This window comes from Citrus clementina, unplaced genomic scaffold (genome assembly GCF_000493195.1).
Source record: "Citrus clementina cultivar Clemenules unplaced genomic scaffold, Citrus_clementina_v1.0 scaffold_3, whole genome shotgun sequence".
Classification (NCBI taxonomy): Eukaryota; Viridiplantae; Streptophyta; class Magnoliopsida; order Sapindales; family Rutaceae; genus Citrus; species Citrus x clementina.
This window is the reverse complement of record NW_006262339.1, coordinates 50,440,992-50,463,595: the sequence shown is the minus strand read 5'-3', so window position 1 is coordinate 50,463,595 and position 22,604 is coordinate 50,440,992. Positions and strand designations below refer to the sequence as shown.

General features: G+C 32.9%; 3 protein-coding genes and 1 non-coding gene across 4 annotated transcripts in view; 2 read left to right on the top strand and 2 right to left on the bottom strand.

Moving 5' to 3' along the window:
- Positions 1-1,318: 1,318 nt before the first annotated feature.
- Positions 1,319-2,567, bottom strand: LOC18047939 (ethylene-responsive transcription factor 2). The gene has a single exon (XM_006445350.2). It carries the CDS (start codon positions 2,454-2,456, stop codon positions 1,473-1,475), a length of 984 nt encoding a protein of 327 aa, XP_006445413.1. The 5' UTR covers positions 2,457-2,567; the 3' UTR covers positions 1,319-1,472.
- Positions 2,568-15,606: 13,039 nt separating this feature from the next.
- On the top strand, positions 15,607-16,498 carry LOC18047938 (ethylene-responsive transcription factor 2). Its single transcript, XM_024189312.1, has one exon. The coding sequence runs from the start codon at positions 15,715-15,717 to the stop codon at positions 16,477-16,479; it is 765 nt and encodes a 254-aa protein (XP_024045080.1). The 5' UTR covers positions 15,607-15,714; the 3' UTR covers positions 16,480-16,498.
- A 4,480-nt stretch (positions 16,499-20,978) lies between these two features.
- Positions 20,979-21,052, bottom strand: TRNAV-AAC. Its single transcript has one exon. It is a non-coding gene; the product is annotated as a tRNA-Val (tRNA).
- Positions 21,053-22,013: 961 nt separating this feature from the next.
- Positions 22,014-22,604, top strand: part of LOC18047937 (UPF0565 protein C2orf69 homolog) — a 1,660-nt gene continuing 1,069 nt past the window's right edge. The window contains exons 1-2 of the mRNA XM_006445348.2: positions 22,014-22,156; positions 22,231-22,521. Coding sequence (XP_006445411.2) covers positions 22,037-22,156; positions 22,231-22,521 — 411 coding nt within the window. The 5' untranslated portion in view covers positions 22,014-22,036. The remainder of the gene's footprint in view (positions 22,157-22,230; positions 22,522-22,604) is intronic.

Below are 22,604 nucleotides of genomic sequence, written 5' to 3'. Positions count from 1 at the left end.
ATATATTATAACAATACCAATCTTTTATTGGCAATGGATAGGGATGGCAAAATTACTCATGAACCTGCAAACCTGCAAAAACCACCCTCTCGCTACCGATAATTTTATGGGTTGCAGGTAAGTTTGGTATTTCAAATTTAAACTGCCGTGGATTGCAAGTGGGTTTGTATTTAGAAATTTTAATTATTTATGTTTTCAATTTTAATCATAAAAATTACATTAGAAAATTTAATCCTAAATATATGTAAGTTAAAGCTATTACTCATGACCTAATCTTCCTAATTACTAAATCTAACTTAACGTAATTCACTACAACGGCATGGCTTCCTCCTTTCAGTGTGTATGTGTATTAAGATAAATATAATAAGTTTTTAATAAGTAGAAATCTCATAATTTTCAAGTTTAATATTACTGGTATTTTATCTTAGTTTCATTGATTTTATTTGTTCTATTTTAATGACTTGAATCTTACGATTGCTTACTAAAATTGGTTTTTTATTTTGTTTAATTAATTATTAACAGTAGTTGTCCGAAATTTACTTTTTAATATCGTTGACAATACTTGTATATTGATTAAAAGACGGAGCAAGACATTGATGTTAGTGATGATGATTTTGCCTATAGTAAAAATATTTTGTGTTAAATTGATATATTTTGTATTTGTTTTAATGTTGAAACTTTAGTTTCTTATTTACATTGATAAAATCTAAAACTAAGTATTTTATGCTGATTTTTAAGCTACTTTTATAAATTTATAGTTTGAATTATATAATTTAAATTTTTATATATTATTAAAAGTACTTTTAAAATATTTGTGTAAGAATACAAAAAAACATGTTGTGAGTTGTAGGTGAATTTAATAATTGTTAAAATTCACAAAGGTCGGTTTTTTAAAAACTAAAAAATCACTACGCGTTGCGAACTTACGGCCAAATTTGTTAATTTTGTTTTAGTACATATTTAGTAATGACAAACCCATACCGATTGTTACTCCAAATAAAATTATTGAACAATGTACAGTAGTAAAAAGTTGAATTAAAGTAGATTTCAAATCAAACACTGTTGCAATCTGACCAATGGCCCATCTCTTTTTGAACCAAAAAAAACTCAGTTTGCAAGGAAACGTTTAGACTTTGGTCGATAGTTTGATCTATTCCCAAGAACAAAGAAGAATATTGGTTTAATTTAGAATATAATGCATAATGGTGACCTTAAAAAAAAAGAACAAAAGAACAAAAAATGTCATTTGTAATTAGCTGTAACGTGAAATCTTATTCTATAAATTTAAAAAAAAGGTTACATAACAGCAAGCGTCCGTTATTGATCTAACTAGTAAAAGCAGGACATAAATAAACTATAGAGTAACTATTCTGCTGAAGCTATCAGTTCAGTTGCATGCGATGCGCTTACAGCCTACTGCTGCTACACTTGTTCTCTCTATAGGATGGACCGGCTCATGCTCAGGCTCTGGCTCAAGCCACCGCGCTTGTCCCATTGTTATTTCTCCGCTTAGGCTTTGGAGAATCTTCCGGCAACATTAACAAAGATGACGATGAAGAAGTAGACGAAGAAGAGGAAGAAGATGAAGAAGTAGGAGAAAGCTCAGGCTCGGACTCTGGTGAGCCACGCTTAGTGGTGTTGGTGGTGTTGACACGAACCGGCTTAAAATTAACCCTGCCAAGTAAGTGAGGAAAATTAAGCTTAGCTTTAGAGCCACGCATCTCGAACGCGGCTTTATCATAAGCCAAGGCTGCGCCCTCAGGGGTATCATAAGTGCCAAGCCAAACACGTGCCCCGTTCTTCTTAGGGTCTCTAATCTCAGCCGCATATTTCCCCCATGGCCTCGTCCTCACCCCCCTGTAATGCACCACCTTCGCCTGATCACGATCACGTGCTGCCAACCCCGCCGTCTGGTGGTAAGTCACCATATCAAGGGTAGCGGCGGCTGCGGCGGCTTCGCTTATTGCTTGATCATCCTGATCAGCTTGATGATGATCAAAGGAAATCCAACCCACGCTGTCAACGGCGTCGTTTAAGGCTTTGGGATGATCATAGCAGCCATAGGAAGGGATTGGGTAGTTGTTGTTATTGTTAATAACAACATTACCTGTTACTTGTAGTGGAAAATCAAAGACGGCACTGCCGAAGCTCGAAGTTGGTGAGTACACGGAGGGTGCATTGTTTAAGTAATCCGATTCAAAAGATGAGGCTGTGTTTACGTCCTCGAGAAGATTTTGAAGAAGATCAAAATCCGATTCTGAAAAATTTTCTAGAGGCATCTGCTGCTGCTGCTGCTGCTGCTGGTGCTGGTGCTGTTGCAATATTGATGAATTAACGTCTTCTACTTGTAGTGGTTGCATCATTGAATTTATGTCTTCGAAGTCATCATCTAGAAGATGATGCCGGATTGACTCCAAGAGAGCCATATCCGTTTGAGAAATACTTTCCGAATACATTTCTGAAAAATTACAAGTGAAAATTTATTTTTTCGCAAGTGGACGTGAGACAGCCCACGTCTGAGAAGTGAGAATATATCGATTTCAGTTTAATTTCAAACCGATCGACCGTCTGTGGAGTCAATTGTTCCAGTTGATTGACACAATTTAAATACACGTTGGGACTTTGGTGACGGGTTACGTTAAAATAATAGTAGTGTCATTATTTTATTGTTTTTTCATGTGGTCCTTATGTGGTCCAGTTGAAGGAGACCTTGAGATTTATATATATATATATATATATATATATATATATATATATATATAAGAAAAAAGGATTTCAATATTTTTTTTTTTTTAAAGTAGGGTTCAATTGATTTGATTGGGATAGGTATTTGCCATCATTTTACGTTCATGACATTATTATTTTCCTCACTTGTTGTTTATGATGATATTTCACTGCTGCGCTATGTGTGTGGTCCACATCTTGTGTTTTGTATGGTTGGCACTTTATTTATTGCTTCAATTTTGTTTGCTTCTTTCTTTCTTTTTTTTTTTTTTTCCTGCGTACGTATAATTTCACCCATATAATTAATGTCACTCTTTTTGAGTCTTGAGTTAAATATTGCTAACTGGGGAGGAGTGAAATTAAATTTATAACTTGATCATCATCATTTTGTCATTTTCCAAGGAGAATATTTTGATGATGTAATGTGATTGTATTTGTACACCAATATATATATATATATATATGTGTGTGTGTGTGTACACCTCTTACTAATTATGTTTTCAAGTGAAAAACAAACACAGGGATGTACTCAGAAAATTAAATAAATAAAACGAGAATAAAGCCAAAATTAATCTTAACTCTTCCTTTACTAAAATTATTTGTAATCAATACCTCCAACGTCCTTTCTATAATATGGCTGCTCTAACATAGCTAGTAAGGCGGCAGCATCATCACATATTTTAACCGTGTTAAGGTTAAGCAAGCACGGTACCCTTAAAGGAAAGTGACCCCAAAAAAAAAAAATGTAATTCGATTCTAGTCTCTAGGCTTGTCGCATTAAGGGAGCTTAGGGTGGGCGCTAACTACATAGCCAAAATTCTGTTTTTGGAGGGCTAAGTTCAATATTAAGAGTCCAACGTCCGTTACGAGATTCAAATCAAAATCTTGCCAATACAAGAAAAAGATGGTTAAGATATAGTTATATCTTTTATATGATGCTTATACCTGTTCATATGAAACATTCAGAAATGGTAAGTTGTTATAGTTGTGATCTTATCATGCAAAGTAAAATATGCATATATACTCTCACACTATTTTAACACTATATATCTTTTAAATTTTTATATGTTAATCACAATTTTGTATTAAATTAGAGTAAGGATCATCACATCTCCCTAATTAGGTTTCTTTTCTTCCATTTTATTTAAGAAAGCTTTTATTATCTTTCATTTGAGGTTAGATTGAAAAAAAAAAAAAAGTGTTTTCTCAAAATTAAGTTTTCAAAAAAAAAAAATTAAAGAGGGATTTGATTTTTAATAAATTAAAAGAAGACACACAAATTGAATTGTCGCCCGCTTTTGGGTAATGCGTTTGTGCTTAAACAACTTTTCTTCATAATAAAGAATGACTCTATATATTGACACAGCTTCATTATTCTCATAAAACCACATTTTTATTTTTTTTTCTTCTGTTATAATCTCTTCACAACCACATTATAAACTCCTTATTTCATGTCTAATTTAGAGTTTTGAAGCTATAAAACGAAACATAAAAGTAGTTGGTTATCAATTTTTTTATTAAAAATAAATAAATCCTATTGAATATTCATCACTAAGTTTGTAAAAATATTTTTTAAAAGAAAGGCAAAAAAAAAAAAAAGAAAAAAGAATTAGAAATGCACGTATGGTTATAAAAGTAGAGGCTCCACTTACCATTATTAGTTTTTAAAAATATATCTTTAATTTTACAATAATGTATTTGCTTGCGGTTAGAATGCAACTCAACTGCTGCTAAAATTATGTGTTTTAATAATAATTAACAGTGTGTGCTTTGAGCTTTTGTGAAGCCTCAAAATCAGATAAAAAGAATTGTCATCGTACGATATCACGCAGCAATTCTATTGCACTCAAACTCGAATACTGTTTTTGATCAGCTATCTAATACTTATAGCGAGGGCATTTCTTGAGCACTGATTAGATTACGCCTCTGTTATGAGGCCTGAAATTGTACGAGTTTACTTTCAATAAGTTCATTTCATACTATCTAAGTCAATTTATTGCCCAGAAGACTGGGAAGAGTGTTATGCATCCTACATGTTTGAAAAAGAAAAAGAAAATATTTTGTGTAGATGTGTTTTGTAATGTCAGTATTACGTGCATCATTATTCATGAGATATCTACTTGCCAAATGTATATGTTCATGGGACATCTCCTTGTGTAGATGCGTTGTGTAAGGTCACTATTATGTGTATCATTATTCATGAGACATCTACTTGCCAAATGTATATGTGTTACTGAATATTGACATTACATTAGCTAGACATCATACGTATTTGATTCGACCATAGGACTAAGCTACATTTTCTAAGCACTAAGTTATTTTTGTCATCATATATTCATTATTCGTTTTCTAATATATTGATGTTACATAAGATATCTTCACATACTCGACTCGTTATAAACTATATGATATTTTTAAAATACTAAAATGTGTCTATCATCACTGATTAGATTTTGATTTTTATTTTGAATGCTGACATTATGAAAGACGTTTACTGGGACCCAACCTTAGACTATATCGTTGTTTTTAAATATTGAATTATGTGTCATTTTACTTATTAGAATTCGGTGATCACAATGATATAACAAAATAAAATATTAAATTATCGGTGCCCCAAAGGAACATCAACCTAAATTTTATATACATACATGTAATTTTCATTATGCTTCAATGGCATACATAATCCAACACTAGATTCGGGCATTATTTGCCTTGTTTAATTCGTCCAATAATTAAGCCACCTTTTTTGAATACTTTGTTCCAGAAACGTTTTATAAGTTATTTTAAAATCGAAAACAAACATAATATTACTTCCTCCTTTTTAAGAAATGTTAATATCATCAATTAATTTTTGCATAATTGTAGTATCTTAATCCTGCACAACAGCTTCATCTTATTTGATTCGTTTTCACGCGTATTCTTTTATTTGTGATTTATAACTGTATTTAGTAGGTTTACAAAAAAAAAATACTTTTCCGATGCATCATGGTAGAAAATGATGGTAACACGTGTTTTTGAACACCCTATTCATAAGAAAAAGGACAAATTAATAAGTTATTGGATGGATCTCATTTAATAAACGAATATATATTAAAATCTATTTAGTTAAGTCGGAGATTATTTGGACAATAGAATGGGCTAAAATTACAAATGAAGGCCCACCTGTTAACTAACCCCAAACCTCTTTGTCTCAATTAAGTCCATAATCATTCGGCTTTGATTCTGGTCTCTGGAATCTGATGGCGGTCTACGCTACTAGGTTGACAAAATTATCTAAGCCCATAATGCTCCAAAAAGACAAGGTTTATGATATCACTTATCCAGATTGAGTGATGATACAATTATAAATTTTTATATAAGTTTATTTTGTACAAATTGATTTGGTATTAACTTATTAATTGAATAAAAATAAATCATGTGTACCAAGAGATACTAATCCAACCAATTAAATCATGCCACATCAGCTTGTACAAACAAATATTGTACAAGAGTTTGTAGTTATATTATTACTCATTAAGTTTAGGCTTTGTTTGGTATATATCTTTTTTATATATATAACTTATTTAAGTAGAGTATTTATAAGTAGAATTTTTACAAAAAAAAAATTAATTGTTTGGTTCCCATTGAGAGTTTTTATTAAAAATTATAAAATTACTTTAACAAACAAGAGGATTTACATAGAGTTTTTTTTTTTTAAACTGATTAAGCATCAGGTTACTGCATTACACAGATATATATACAACTGCTATGACAGCAGGTTATTACACTGATATTTACAATCAGATATATATACATGAGACTTATATTATTATATTTTTATTCTATGAAGTACATGCCCATCCCAAATACCCCTCACGGAGGAGGGATGTCTCTACTCCACTCGCATTTCGCAAGGGAGAAAGATGTTTATAGAAATCTCCACACAATTATATTTTAATTGGAAGAGGTTGAGTCCGTGGGGACTCGAACCATTGCCCTCATAGTCATGCTTAACTTTGAGGGCAATGGTCCACCGCTGGGTTACAAGCCCAAGTGGTGATTTACGTAGAGTTTAATATGGGCAATTGACTCCATTCAACAAAAAATTTCTTGGTTTTCGTATTAATCTTTTAGAAAATTTTGTTTGAGTTGGGACAAACTTATAAAGAAATTTTTATAATAAGATCAATTTTAAAAATTATTAACTTTTACTATAATTTTGCCCCAATGAATTAAGTTTTTAGATCTGACCCTCCATATATCTTAAGTTATCATACCCTGCAGGACAAAATATGTATTTCCCCTACGTGTGGTACGGCGCATACTTCCCACGCGGTACCATCAAACTACTACGTCAATTTCATCTCTTGGACTTTACACTTATAGTTGATGGCATCTGCTAAGGCACCGTATGTCATTATTTGTTATTATGTTCATAGGAGGAGATTTGATCAGATAAGTGTCATCACTCAGTAACTAGCCACATGACAAGGTCTCGTTTGAGAGAGCTATACAGTGTGACCCACGACTCTCGCAATGAGAACTTGTCACGTGATTCATCACTTCTCTTCATATGAATTAGATATGAATTGGGCAACTTTAGATAGCCGGAAACTCATAATTATCATTACCAAGAAGGTGGTTGCCCATTATGAAATACTATCTAAGCAACCTAAGAGGGGGTGAATTGGGTTTACAAAAATATATGCAATGTTTGAACAAAACTTACTGTAAATTTTAAACAAATTTTAAACAATAATAAATAAACCAATCAAAATGTAAAGACATCAAGGAAGAGAGATTAAAACACAAAGATTTTTACGTGGCTTGGCCAACCTTACCTACATCCACGCCTCCAAGCTCGCCAAGCTTGAGGATTCCACTAATCAAGCCTCCAAGGCTTCAAGAACACTTACAATTGACTTCACAAGTGTCAATCAACCTTTACAGTAAGAGATTATCCCCAATCTCTTAACCAAAGTGTATCCCAACACTTACGATCACTCAAAATAAAGATAAAAAATGTGTTTTTCTCCCACACAATATATATGATTACAAATGAATGCTCAAGGTGTGAATAAATCAAACAAGAACAAAATTAAGACTCAATGAATGTTGTATTCTCAATTGCAAGCTCAATGATAACTCTTTGATCAATCCTTATTTGAGTCATTTTATAGTTGGAGCTGAAAACTAGCCGTTGTTTACTTTCTGAACGAAATCGGATCGTCGTTAGTTATTATCGATTAACCGTTTTGACTAGTCCAAGTGACCGTTGAGCAGAATTTCAAATAATCGATTAACTGTTTGGAATTATCTGTTAGTCGTTAATTTTCAGAAACCTACAAAACAAGTTTGGCTTGACTATTCTTGCTAAACGGTTCAAGGTTAGTATGTAGTTCCATTCTAGAAATTATCGGTTAGCCGTTTATAGTTAACGGTTAGCCGTTTATTTCCAGAAACATGCAAAACAAAATTTGGCTTTGACCATTTTAATTAAACGATTCAAGGTTAGCACGTAACTCCATTCTGAAAATTATCGGTTAACCGTTTGACATAAACGGTTTGCCGTTTAATTCTAGAACACTCCAAAACAAATTTGGCTTATCCGTTTTTTTCTAATCGGTTCAAAATAAAAAATTAATGCCTCCCTGAAAATTATCGATTAACCGTTTGTAGTAAACGATTTATCGTTATTTTCTAGAATCATCATTTTTACAGAATTTTGTAAAGAATGATTTTTTGATTAAATATAACGATTATCCAGGTTTCATGAACATAACTAGAAATATTATACGACTTTTAAGAAATTGTTTATTACTGAAAGCTCCAACCTTTTTAATTAAAAATATATAAAATTTATTATCATCAAAATTAATATTATAAACATATACATGTTAACACATTACTCTATAAAGAACAAGTGCTTTAATTTTATAACTCGGTGGCTTTGACAAATGCTTGGAGAAGCTAGCTTTAATATATAAAGGTCGAGTGATCAAGTAGTGATTTTACGTATTTCTACGGAAGTTGATTGGTTTAATTTACAAGTACACGTGTAATTAAGCACGTTTATTTGAATTTGGTCACGTGTTTTCATTTAATATGTATTATTGATTCAGTCTCTGATTGTAGTTATGTAGATTCGGGATGACGCACGCCTAATACTGCCATTAATTAGCCACCGCCAGCATTTACGATCAACTGATTAGCACACGTACAAACAAAAAAAAAATTATTATGAATTTTGCCTTTCTTTCGTTAACAAAAAAAAAAAATATTGCTCTTTCTTGACTGTTCATGGACTTTTAGCATCAGAAATTTAAATGACCCGACAATTAGCTGCAAGTGAATATTGATGATTGAGACAGAGAATAAGGGAAACAAACAGTTCAAGGTATTGTAGTCTGGTGAACAGTAAGTTAATTATTTCATAATCACGATCAGGTTTGTTGTTTGACTCGGTTCCTAATTGCTTTGCAAAATATTAACATGCAGGTTTTTGTTTTTGAAATAAAATAATTTTAGACAACTATGGTTGTTTACGAGTTTAATACAAGCCGACCATGATTCATGAATGAAAGAGTTACACATAAACAAAGCCCTAAAGTTCTATAATTAGAAGTGGTTATTACTTGAGAAACATTATTAATGTATTTTTTTCCCCCTGAAATTGTTACAATCTACTATATACATATATTCACAAAACGAAATCTACAAGGAATCTAGATACAAACACTTCTAGTATAGTACAAAAAATCTTTTAAATGTTAAGTTTGAAAGTTTACTCTTATTTATATTCGGAGAAAAATCTATCCTTATTACAAGGAAGAACCCCATAATACTCGAACTTGAGAGAATGAATACCATTAGACTACAAGTCCAGATAACTAGTTCTCAAATATATGTACACTTTAATAATAAAACCATGTGTTTACTATTAGAATTCATAATGAGATGTTTGGAAACAAAGAAAAACAGAGAAAATGAAAAAGAAACTTCACGATTTTTATTAACCAGAATATTCAATACTAATTAAGCTTACTTAGCTAAGCTTATATACAATTATTCTAACTAATTAAACAACTGCAAAACAACTAATAACAACTTCAGATTTAGTTTAGCCATTGAGCTCTTGCCACATGTCATTCAGTTACATTCAATCTTGACACATCAGTCAGCTCTGTCCAACTCAGCAACAACTATATCTTCAACATCCCCCCTCAAGCTCAACCGAGGAAGTAAGGTTGAGCTTGTCACGTAAGTAGAGAAAAGGATGATAAGAAAGAGCTTTGGTGAGAATATCAGCAGTTTGTTCTGAGCTAGAAATATACTGAACCTTAAGACATTGAGCAACAACTTTCTCTCGAACAAAATGAACGTCTAATTCAATGTGTTTTGTTCTGGAATGAAACTTAGGATTAGAGGCTAAAGCAGCTGCACTTTGATTATCACACCATATGATTGGAATGGAAGAAAGAGTAAGGCGAATCTCAGTAAGAAGAGAACAAATCCACAAGACTTCAGCTGCTGCCATTGCTAGTGCTCGATATTCAGACTCAGCACTAGATCGAGAGACCACTGCCTGTTTCTTAGAGCACCAAGACACTAGATTTTGACCCATATAGACACAATAACCAGCCACTGACCTCTTATCATCTCTGTCTCCAGCCCAATCAGCATCACTGAAACAATCAATCTATATGCTACAACGATTGTAGAACTGTAAACCAAGATTAACAGTGCCCTTCAGATAACGTAAAACCCTTTTACAAGCCTGCCAATGATTGACAGTTGGAGAAGATAGAAACTGACTAAGCTTGTTGACAGAGAAAGCAATCTTTGGTCTGGTCAATGTTGCATACTGAAGAGCACCTATGGTGCTTCTATACAGAGTAACATCAGAAAAGAGTTCACTATCAGCTTTAGTAAAAGTCACTCCAGAAAGCATAGGAGTAGAACAAGGAGTATTATCCTGCATGTGCACCTTGGCAAGCAAATCAGTGATATACTTGGATTGAGAAAGATGAATACCAGATTTGTTGTAAAGGACCTGAACTCCCAGAAAATAATTCAATGCACCAAGATCTTTAAGTGCAAAAACAGACTGGAAGTTGGTGATGGTCTGTTGAACAAGCTGAGGATTGGAGCTTGTAATAATGATATCATCTATATACACCAAGACAAGTAGCAGATGACCTTGTGTGTTCTTAAAGAAGAGTGAAGTGTCTGAAATAGAATTTGTAAAGCCCCACTGAGTTGTAAGAGCTAGTTTGAGTCTATCAAACCATGCCCTTGGAGACTGTTTAAGTCCATAAAGGGCTTTGTGCAGCTTACAAACATAATCAGGCCTGGAACCATCTATAAACCCCTCAGGCTGTTGCATAAAAACTTCTTCAGTGAGGTAGCCATTAAGGAAGGCATTATTAATGTCTATTTGCCTCGGTACCCAATGATTCATGACAGCCATACTCAAGATAATTCTGATGGTTGAAGACTTAATGACAGGATTGAATGTTTCATGAAAATCCAGCCCTTGAGTTTGGTGAAATTCCTTAGCAACAAGTCTAGCTTTGTATCTAGAGACACTGCCATCAGGATTATATTTAATCCGAAATACTCACTTATTCCCAATTACTTTAATGGGATGTGTAGGTTTGACAAGCGTCCATGTATGATTATTGACTAAGGCTTGATATTCATCTGTCATTGCTTTATGCCAAGCTGAATCTTGAAGGGCTTTTGAGGTAGTAGCAGGTTCTGTAGGTTTGGTAGGATTGGCTGTAATATAGGCTTTAGGTTTGAAGATACCAACCTTTGATCGAGTGAGCATTGGATGACCAGTAGATGACTGCAATGGTGGAGTGAAATGATGGACAGGGGAGGTAGATGGTTCTGAGTGTGATTGTATAGAGGATTAAGAAGGAGAGTCTGGAGAGGATTGAGAGAACCTGAGATCAGCTGCTGTAGAGGATGAAGACTTGGTTATATCAAGTTGAATCAAAGGACAAACAGAAGATGAACAATGTGAAGAAGACTGAGATGAATGATCTAAAGAAGAGCAAGAGTGATTGACAGAAGAAAAATCAACTCCTGACTGAAAAGGAAAACATGACTCATCAAATGTAACATGGTTACTGACATAGATTCTACCAAAGGAATGAAGACACAAGTAGCCTTTGTGAAGGGAGCTGTAACCAAGAAAAATACATCTAGCAGTTCGAAACTCTAACTTATGATGATTATAAGGCCTCAGATATGGAAAACAAGCACATCCAAAAACTCTCATAATAGAATAATCTGGTCTTTTGTTGAATAATTTTTCAAATGGTGATTTGCTATCTAGAATGGGTGTAGGAAGCCTATTTATGAGAAATGTGGCAGTATGGAAAGCATTCCACCAAAATTTCAGTGGTAAATGTGCTTGAGCAAGAAGGGTAAGACTTGTTTCCACTATATGTCTATGTTTGCGTTCAATCTTTCCATTTTGATGGTGAATATAAGGACAAGGATGTCTAAATTGGATTCCCTGCTCAGTAAGATAAGGAATAATTAGTTATTAGTTAGAATAATTGTTATTAGTTGTTATTAGTTGTTTAATTAGTTAGAATAATTGTATATAAGCTTAGCTAAGTAAGCTTAATTAGTATTGAATATTCTGGTTAATAAAAATCGTGAAGTTTCTTTTTCATTTTCTCTGTTTTTCTTTGTTTTCAAACATCTCATTACGAATTCTAATATGGTATCAGAGCTCTTACCACATGTCATTCCGTTACATTCAATCTTGACACATCAGTCAGCTCTGTCCAGCTCAGCAACAACTATATCTTCAACATTTACGGTATAAGTAGAGCCTCGTTAAGTTCATAAATACTAGTGAGAACAATTTTATGAACTTATTGTTTGGTAAACATTTAGATTGTATTTTCAATGTATGCATTAAAATTCCAACAGATTTCAAATTGTAACAATTTAAAAAAAAAAAAAAAGTAGGTCACTGGTTTTTGCAATTTCATGTTTATGTAATTCTAGTTCCCTGCGAAGTTGGATCGCATGTATAAGACCAGGAATTTCATCACATGTTTTAATTTTTTCTTATTGTAAATTATAAACTTGTATATCATATCTTATTTACTATATATTTTATTAATTTCAGAATTGTATTAGACTTTGACTGTCGTTATGTTGATTCAGATGACATCACACGCCTAAAATTTTAATACTAATCACTGCATGCCAAATTTATTAACACATGCAGCAAACTTATTCTTTTATTATTATTTTTTTGGGTCTGATCACGCGTGATTCACGGTTTGGTTGTTGGGACAGAATGATCGGACACGACTAAATGATTAATTCGGACGGAATGGGAAAGAGATAAAAGTGCAGTTGGTGAAAAGTTTACCAAATGAAATAATAGCTAGCTAATATATTTTATTTTATTTTATTTTTTTAGAATAATGCTAATTAGATAATTGGAATACTGTACGTAATTTGAATTCAATCAGTCGGTCACTAATCACATTAAAGTGACATATTATATGACATCATCAAAATTAATTAATATATATATATATCACCCCTAATCTTAATTTACTAATTATAACCATTTTTCCCCCAAAATTATTATCCACTTGTACGCACCTTATTGTAGCTTCAGAAAGGTAATAATAATAAAAAAACTAAATAAAATAAAATAGTACACAAGCGTGTTTAGAATTTCTCCATTAAGAGAATTTATGTTATTTCTAGCATCTACTCCATCGTCTTACTCCATGGCCATATGCGTATTTTTGTAATATGAAAACGTATCAAAATTTAAATATTCAAAATCTTATTTTGAAGGGAATACTCTGTTTGTTTTGGCCTTAGCAATGAAAACAAAAAAAAAAAAAAAAGTAAGGGATTTTTTTTTTTGACGCCAACTTTTGAAAGGCTAATTTTTTATTTTTTTCAAAAAAGAACTAATATGATAATACAGTTCAAAAGAGCAGTCAGTCCTAGAAAATTTTGATCCTCAAGCATATGCACCGTGCTGCTAATTTATTGCTCTTATTTTGCTTTGAAAGCCTAATGAATCTAATGGTTAACAAAATCTGGAAAGGAAATTCTCATTGCTGCATCATATAATATCTATCAGGGATCTGAAAGATCTTTAGATGGAGAATTATTTGTGCAAAATCCTCATGAAAGTTTATTAATTTTATGAAAGTGAAATGGGACAAAATTCCACTTGCCCAGAATCTTTAGTTTTCGACATTATTGTTATAATAAATAGAAAGTGGTAACAATAAAAAGTCAAAGTGGTAACAATAGTTATGATTCCCAAAAGACATGGATCTAAAAGTAGAGATCTTGAGTGATTTCGAAGTTGATCTTTAAGATTTAGTTTATGAAAAGTAATTAATACTTTGGGTTATTTTAACTTAAATTTGTGCATAAGTTTTGAGTCAAACAATGATGAATAGCTATTATTAAATGTTATTTTAACTTTCAATATCTATCATGATATGATATATATATAACATGAATAATTTTTTAATAAGAGATACTTTACATTATTATAGAATAAGAAAATTTCTTAAAAGATAAAAAGAACACGTGTTTTAAATTTTTAATACACTGTGTTTCATTTTTTATTTTTTAATTTACTAATTACTTTATGAAAATAGAAGACTTCTTTTATAACAAAATTATTATGAGTCATGTGATGTAAATTATTAATTCTTATTATTATTCTAATTAATAATAGGGAGTTAGGGCAGATGTTAATATTTGGAGCCACAGTTTAACAGAAGATTCTATTTTATTATATATATATATATATATATATATATATATATGTAGGCTGAACCATGTGCATTTAAATTACAAGTTGCAATCCATGTGCAAGTTGTGTTATTTTATTTAATATAATTTTCTTTTATTCTTTGTTTCCTTCCGATTAAATGTCTTGCACCGTCCGTCAATACTCGAACCCTCTGCGATTCCGGAAGCACCCATTCGAGCCATAACAAGTGTAATTTCAAACCGATATATAAACTAAACAAATATTGGAGAGAGAGTAATATATTGATTAAAGATGACGACGAGAAACAAATAGTTTCGTTTTTAAATAAAATCATATTAGATATGTTATTTTAACTCTTTATAAAAAGCAAAGTTATATTGCTCTTGTTCAAGATCTTTTGAATCAATTAAATGTGTGTGCGTGTGTTTGATATCTAGTCTAGCTCGTGTGGTTTCATCTCGTCATTTGAAGAAGCACTAGTACTCGTGTGCTTTCTTTCTCGGAGATTTGGACTAAAGCGACTTGCAGTCCTGTTCATATTCATTCTGTTCAAATGTATTAATTCTTAACCGCTACAATAACTGTTCATGTTGCTTTCAAGAGATGTTCATTACATTGATTTGGGGGCCAGTCGGCCAGAGGGCTTCAGATAATATAAAAAAATGTAAATAATTACGAATACAAAAAAATAGTGGGAGTGGGCAACAAATGTAATTAATACCTTCTCTACAGTTCGCGTTCATTCAGTTGAAAGATATTGAACTATTTTGGGACCAATAAAGTGTTGGTTCCATTAGAAATGGAGTCCCTTTAAGTGGCTTGATTGAGTTTGCTCTGCAGTTCGAATCGCAGGAAAGTCGTTTTTGTTGGGAGAACATGTGCCTCCCGGCTCGAACGAAAACTTCTAATTTAAGTTGTAGTACGGGTTTAAAGGTGCCTCCCACAATTGAAATCCTCCCCAAAATACCTAGTGCTTAAGAAAAAGAAAAAAACTATTTTGGGACCGTCTACGACTTGCTTTCCATACCCTTGTGATGTTTTTAAATTCTCAGGTCCAATAAAATAATCAACCAAAAAAACACGTTTATTCCCTTCCAGAAGAATGAAATTTCATGGAAACGAAGCCGTAAAAAGTGAACAGGTATATATTGTACTATTCGGTAGCCACTTGCTCTCAAACACCAACGCCTAGCTAGCTAACTTACCGTCGCATCAAAAAAATGTACGGAGTGAGTTCCTTTGGCTTTGAGGATCCTGACATCGGCCTTTTAGAATCCATTCAAGAGTATCTCCTCACCGATGATATCTTCGAAGAAGCTCCAGCGGCAATAAAATCTGAGAATGGGGAGCCACTTACAAGTAGCCCTCATCATTCAAGCTTCATGAGTAGCCTCTGGAGTGATCTCTTACCAGTTGAAGACGATTTAGCCAGCGGCTCTGCGAGCATTGTTGGGTCTAATCCGTTCGATGGTAACGTCATTGATTCAAACGTAATGCTTGTGAAACCGAAGCCCCAAGAAGGAGAAGATCATCCTCATGCCCATGACAAAGAGGAAAAGAAAAAATGTAATGCGGTAATATTGGGGCGTCAGAAGCACGATCCGCGTAGGGGAGTGGGGTACAGGGGCGTGAGGAGAAGGCCGTGGGGGAAGTACGCAGCTGAGATGAGGGACCCCAAGAAGAACGGAGCCAGAGCTTGGCTGGGGACTTATGAGACTCCCGAGGACGCTGCGATGGCTTATGATCGAGCCGCTTTTAAGCTGCGTGGAGCTAAAGCCAAGCTTAATTTTCCTCACTTGATCGGCTCGGCTCACTGCAGGGAGCCGATTAGAGTTAATCCAAGAAGGCGTCCACAATCCCTGGACTCTTCTTCATCGTCCTCGTCATCGTCCAGTGGTACTAGTACTACTGCCTTCTCAAATTCTAAGATCTCAGCCTCGGCCTCAGCTGCTGTTGATCATCAATTTGTGATTAATTGGAAGTAATTCATTATTTGGTGCCTCCAATTAGTCACACGCTAAATTTAGCTTTGTTTTTCTTTATATATCATCATCATATCTGTGATAATATTAATAATGAAGTTCAAAATTTTATCAGCAAATTAAATGATGTGCATTTTCCTATCATTTTAGCACTCTTTACTTTTAAATCTATTTACTTTTAGGCTTCTTTTTTTCTTTTTAACATTTTCTTTCTTTGAATTCATATTCTATAAGAATTAGCATTTTAAAATTACCTTTCTATAAATAAAAAAAGAGAGAGAGGGAGAAAAATTAATTACACTGTAATATTAGTGTTGGTTGGTAATTAATAATTAAGAATATCACTGCTATTGATATCGTAAACCTATTTTTTATTCATTGGAATAATAATAATAGTATATAAATTTATTAATTATGAAGATCGATATCATATCTTATTTGTTTTTTTATTTGGAGTGTTTAATTATTTATTATCATCATATATTATAATGTTGAAGAGCTAGCTTGTAGCGTTCTCTGGCACAATAATTGAGCAAACCTCCTCGTGTGACACGACAAGGTAAGATTCCCCATGAATGAATACAAGTAGCCGGCTGATCAAGAACAGCTGGCTAGGAACCAAACATATTTCGTTGTTTCTGATTGTTAAATTATTGATTCGGCAATAATTCTGCAATACAAAATTTAGCAAAGTAGAGTAAACGAATTTTTTGTTTCAAATTTCAATCAATCCTGAAATTAAAAGTTCAAAAAGTTCCCAGCTCGTCTCATGCATCAGTCACTTGCAAGAGAACTCATTCTGAAGTTGTTCTACAGCTCCTTATCATCTGGATGGTACTTGAATAGATTAGACATATTGAAGGTTCGAGAAATGTTCCAATTATCTTGTAAAGGTAGCAAGAAAATATTAGCATTAATCTTCCACGCCAAACGAAATAATCCATACTTTCGCTTCCCCAGTTTGATATGAATCCCAGGAAATTAATTCCGCCGCAAATATGTCATCACCAAATCTCCCTCCTAAAATATGTTCTTGCACTAATGCTTGTCTACATCAACCTTGTACTCACATCAGTTGCTTCTAAGTGAGCTCGCACCTCAATATGAATCTACATTGCTTTTCTGACATATTGTCCGCTATTTTGCTCCCTCCAGGTACTGTTGATAGTTCATGCAAATTAAAACATAACATGGAGAAATAAGTATATACAATCTCAAAGGTGCCTTGCCATTAATATATCTATTAACCATGTTGTTGTAAAAAAAACTCATCATGAGGCAATGCTATTTCCTATTAATTGTGTTGCTTGTCATTGCAAGCACAGCACAATATATTCCCTAAAGTTCGATTGATTACCTCAATTTACCCATCTATCTAGAAATTAAAAGCACTACAAAATTGTAACTTGGTACTAAACTTATCCCACCAATGTCGCCTAAGCTTACTGATGAACTTTACATTTCTGAGAGAAGTAATATATCTTTGAAACATCATGCAAAGGCACCACCTCTTGAAAGAACAAGTTCGTCACATTAAAAGCATCATTAGGCTTTTTTACAAGTAATAAAATATGTCATCTTGGAAAAACTCTCAACAACCACAAAAATAGAATCTCATCCAGTGCTATATGTGGCAATCCCAAAATAAAATTCATGGACAAATCCAACAAAATAATCTCTGATATATTATACCTTATTTACATGTACAATCTAGTATCTTGCTGTTAGGAAATTGGTGGGTGAAGCAGACACGCAGCTAAAGTAAAATTGGTAGAAACAATAAAGAACAAGCACAATAGAGGATACCAGAAATTACGTGGTTCGGCTTTTAGCCTACATCCACGGGCGAAGACAGAAGGAAATATTTTACTGGTGAAAAGGAGTTACAAGTATTGTAGTATTTTAGCTCACTTTCCAAAAACTCCAATACAGCCAAACTCTCTCAATCACTGTAATAAGAGCTTATAAATGCAAGCTCTTGAATTCTCTCTCGACTCCCTAAGTTGCTCTCTGAATAATGGAATGAATAAGCTCTTCATTTGCACTTGTATTTATAGCAAAATGATGGCCAAGAAAGTCAAAGCCGTGGGTATCAAAACTTCTTTAAAACTGTGTTCATCAAAGTTTGGTGGGTGAAAACCGTGTTCAATTTTCAAAGCCATGTGCCACCATTATTTGTTTATGCAAAGCTTCTAGATGCAGCCGATTGACACTTGCATCATACATGTTTACTTATATTCTAGAAAAAAAAAACTATTGAGAATTGTAATAAAGTTTTTATCGATAGATAATCAACTTTCTTCCTCTTGTGATTAGCAATAAACTTTCAAAGGGTAAACATTCGAATAGTCCCTACATTTTGGATTAAATACCCTTTAGTCCCTATATTTTGAAAAATGCCTCAAAACACTATTGTTATTGAATATGTGACACTCTTAAGCTTTTTTTTTTCCTTGTCTTTTGCAATAATACCTTATTACTATACCTTATTACAATTTTGGAGACATTAATTAATTAATCTAAAGAAAAATTTAGTTAATAAATTAATCCATAATTATTTATTAGTAAATTAACCAATAATTATCAATATGAATGAACTAGTATTTTTCATATTCTCACTTTAGTCTTCTGACTATTTAAAATAAATTAATACGAGCCAACTTAAAATAATGTTTAATACCTTGCAATTATAATCTTACTATTAATTATTTATAAAAAATTAATTTACCAAATTAATCCTAAAAGTAAAATAATAACAACAAGTTCTATATTTGAAGAATTAATTTGCTGCTATGGCTTGTAGAGGTCAACCTTGAAAAGACGTACTTCAGAGCGTGCGCGTCAAGTCAAATTTAGTGCCTATTTGGTGTGGCTTATTTAAAAGTCATAAGTGTTTATTTAAGAGTCATAAGTGCTTATTTAATCCCATAAGCACTTTTGAAATTTTTTTATGGTGTTTGGTTATTTTTTTAGTAGAGTTTTTTAAGCTTAAATAAGCTAATTTATCTATATTAGTAAAAGTCCAAAATTTGAGCTTTTGAGAGTAGAGGTTAGGGAGTTTTTCCAAAAAAATATATAATATCAAAAATATCCTTGACATATTTCATTAATTACATAATACCCTTTGTATAAAACTTACCCAACGAAAATTGTTGCTGCCATATAAACATATTGCTGCCGCCACTTCACTTTATCTCTCTTTTTTTTTTTTAAATAATCAGCACTTTAATTTTGTAATTCCGATTCATAACCAACACTTGAGAGAGCAATCATAGTCAGAGCCAACATATTTTGTGAGGAAGATGTCAAATAATGCGACACTTTTCATGTTCAGTTAACATTTTAGTTATATTATTGATTATCATTTTAATTTGGATAGTATTATTTGTTTAAGAGAATATATCAATTATGCAATTTTTAATTTTAAAATTAAAGAAACGATTGAACTGATTTTTTCTTATTAATTGATAGCTTGGATGCATTTTGCTACATATTATATAATTATGAAAACATATCTTTTTTGGTAATTTAATTACACAAAAGTACTTTTAGTTTTATACAACCAAATAGTTTAATGGTTCAAAAGTACTTTTTTAATGGACAACCAAACACCCAATGGCTTTTTGTCCAAAAGCTCTATTAGTATAAGCTCTAGTCCTATAAGCTATATTTAATAAGTTGTACCAAACAGAGCCTTAATCTCAACGAAGATTTGAGAACACACAATTGGAATTAGTGTTACGCAGAAAATCAGCCTAGCAACAGAGTACTTTATTCAGAAAAATCATCTTAATGATTATTTACTTGTAATCCATCATTAATTTAATTGAGTTAGGATCTCCATCAAAATTGATAAACACTTGATAGGAAGTAATGCCGAAGAAAAGGCCAATGGAAACATTGATATAATAAATGCCTATACGAATTCCGAACGATCGACAAATGGTAATCTTAATTTGGTGCATTTTTTTTTTCAACTAACTCGACAAGTTTCTTGGACAGCTAACCCAAAAGAGTTATGCTTAGGCATATGTTCATCAGAATGAACAGAAACCAGATAAGGGCTTATCACCAAAGGGAAATTAAACAATCAAAGCAAACTGGTAAAAAGAAGAAATATGATGATGCAAAAAGCCAATCACTTGTGCTATTTAGAGGGATATTAAGTGACATTGAAAGACAGAGAAGCTGCCAAAGTTTTGTAACTGCTATGTTTAATTCACTAATCACTTTGTATGCTATGTATATCCTGGCGCAATTCAGACTACATATGAAAAAATGAAGAGTGGTGGCCGGTTGCGCTCGCCATGGTTCAAATCATGGTGAAGCCGGGAGAAGCCCTCTTGCATTAATTGCTTATCCGACTGCTGGAGCTGGTGGCATTAATAATAAAACATGCCACTGCGATGCATGGCGTCAAGAATCTCAAAGAAACTACATCAACTGTTGCCGACGGACGTGCAGCATGCATAAGACTAAATAAAAAATTAAAACCAATCAGATGGCGTCGCCCGGACTCGAACCGGAGACCTTCAGTGTGTTAGACTGACGTGATAACCAACTACACCACGACACCTGGTTCTGTTAGCATTAGGTACTAAAAAACTCTCATCGATTTATCGCGTCAAATCTTTCTTCTTTGAATGCAATATATTCCTAATTCATTTCTTGCTAATTAAAGCCCATATTACTTATTCCAATAGTGCTAGAGATAACATGTCTCTCAAATTTAATATGTATGTATGTATGTATGTATGTATGTATGTATGTATGTGTATGTATATATATTCACTTTTGTACATTCAAATGGGATCCAAGGTCTAATTTATTTGAGAGAACAAACAACGACAGGAAAATAATTAAAATGAAATTTATTTATTTATTTTATGTTTGCAAGTATATAATATCCCCAAATTAAATGTGTTCTCTTAAACCTGAACTTATGACCTTTGCTTCCACTAAAAGAGTTAAGTCACCTGAGGACAATGCATATAATGATCATTTTTTTCTTTAAACTACTAAAATCTAAAAATATACTACAATTTGATGTTAATTGTAAATCTAGATACATACATTTTACAGTACAAACTAGGATTCTATCAAGATTTACAGTCTAAAACAAACTAAAAATTATGCTCTCACAAATAACATATGGAGAAATCTACTCATGTATTCCACATTTTGTGGGAAAACAATAATCATTCATTATCATATATGTGTGAATGTGATTTTGGTCTTAATTTGGAGAGATTTGCTTGCTTGCTTGCTGTTCATACATTTACGAGTGTCATTTTAAATGGACTTCATCAACACAATGAGCCCATTATCTATTGGGCCAAGGCCCACTTGAAACATAAATCCATATAGGCTTGAGCTACACGTGGGCCGAAATGCCCCAATAAGTGATGATCTCTCCATCCTCAGAAGTCCCAATTCCACGAACCGATTCTCATCCTACTCTCTGTATTGATGTGAAGCAGAGCGGCGAGAGCCTGTGCCTGTCTAGAAGTATAAAGCAAAAACCATTTAAAATTTTAAATAAAAAAAAATTAATTCATCTATGGATCGTTGGAGTGGGATACTGAGGATTCCATTAAACCCGAATACCAACACTTTTTACAGAATCGGGGCATCTCTCTGCCTCTCTTCTTCCTCGAAAACAAAAACAAAAGCACTCGCCGTAAGTAGTAATCTTCTTCATTTACGCAAAAAAATAAATATTTATATCATATTTATTGGTTTTGGGGGCAGCAGGTGCCTTCTGCAAATGCGATATTTTTTAACGGTGATAGAGTTGAAGGGACGGGAAATCCGGTGATTGAGAAGCTATCTGATTTGCAGAACATAGCTGATATTCTTGTTTCTAAATTTGGTGCTTCTGTTAATGCTTGGGTCATTGATGCTTGTGTTCATAATGGGCCTTTTGCTATTTATAATGATTTTGTTCCTAATTTGAATTCGAGGGGCGAGCCGAAATCCTACAGCCCAATTGGGTTCCCTGCTTCTACTGCCACTGTTTCCCTTTTATCAAATTGCCTTCAAGAGGTAAGCCAAGCTTTTTCGTTTTCGATCTTTTTTCTTTGAATTGTGCGGAGGACGAAAAAGCTTTTATTTAAGAAGACTATGAG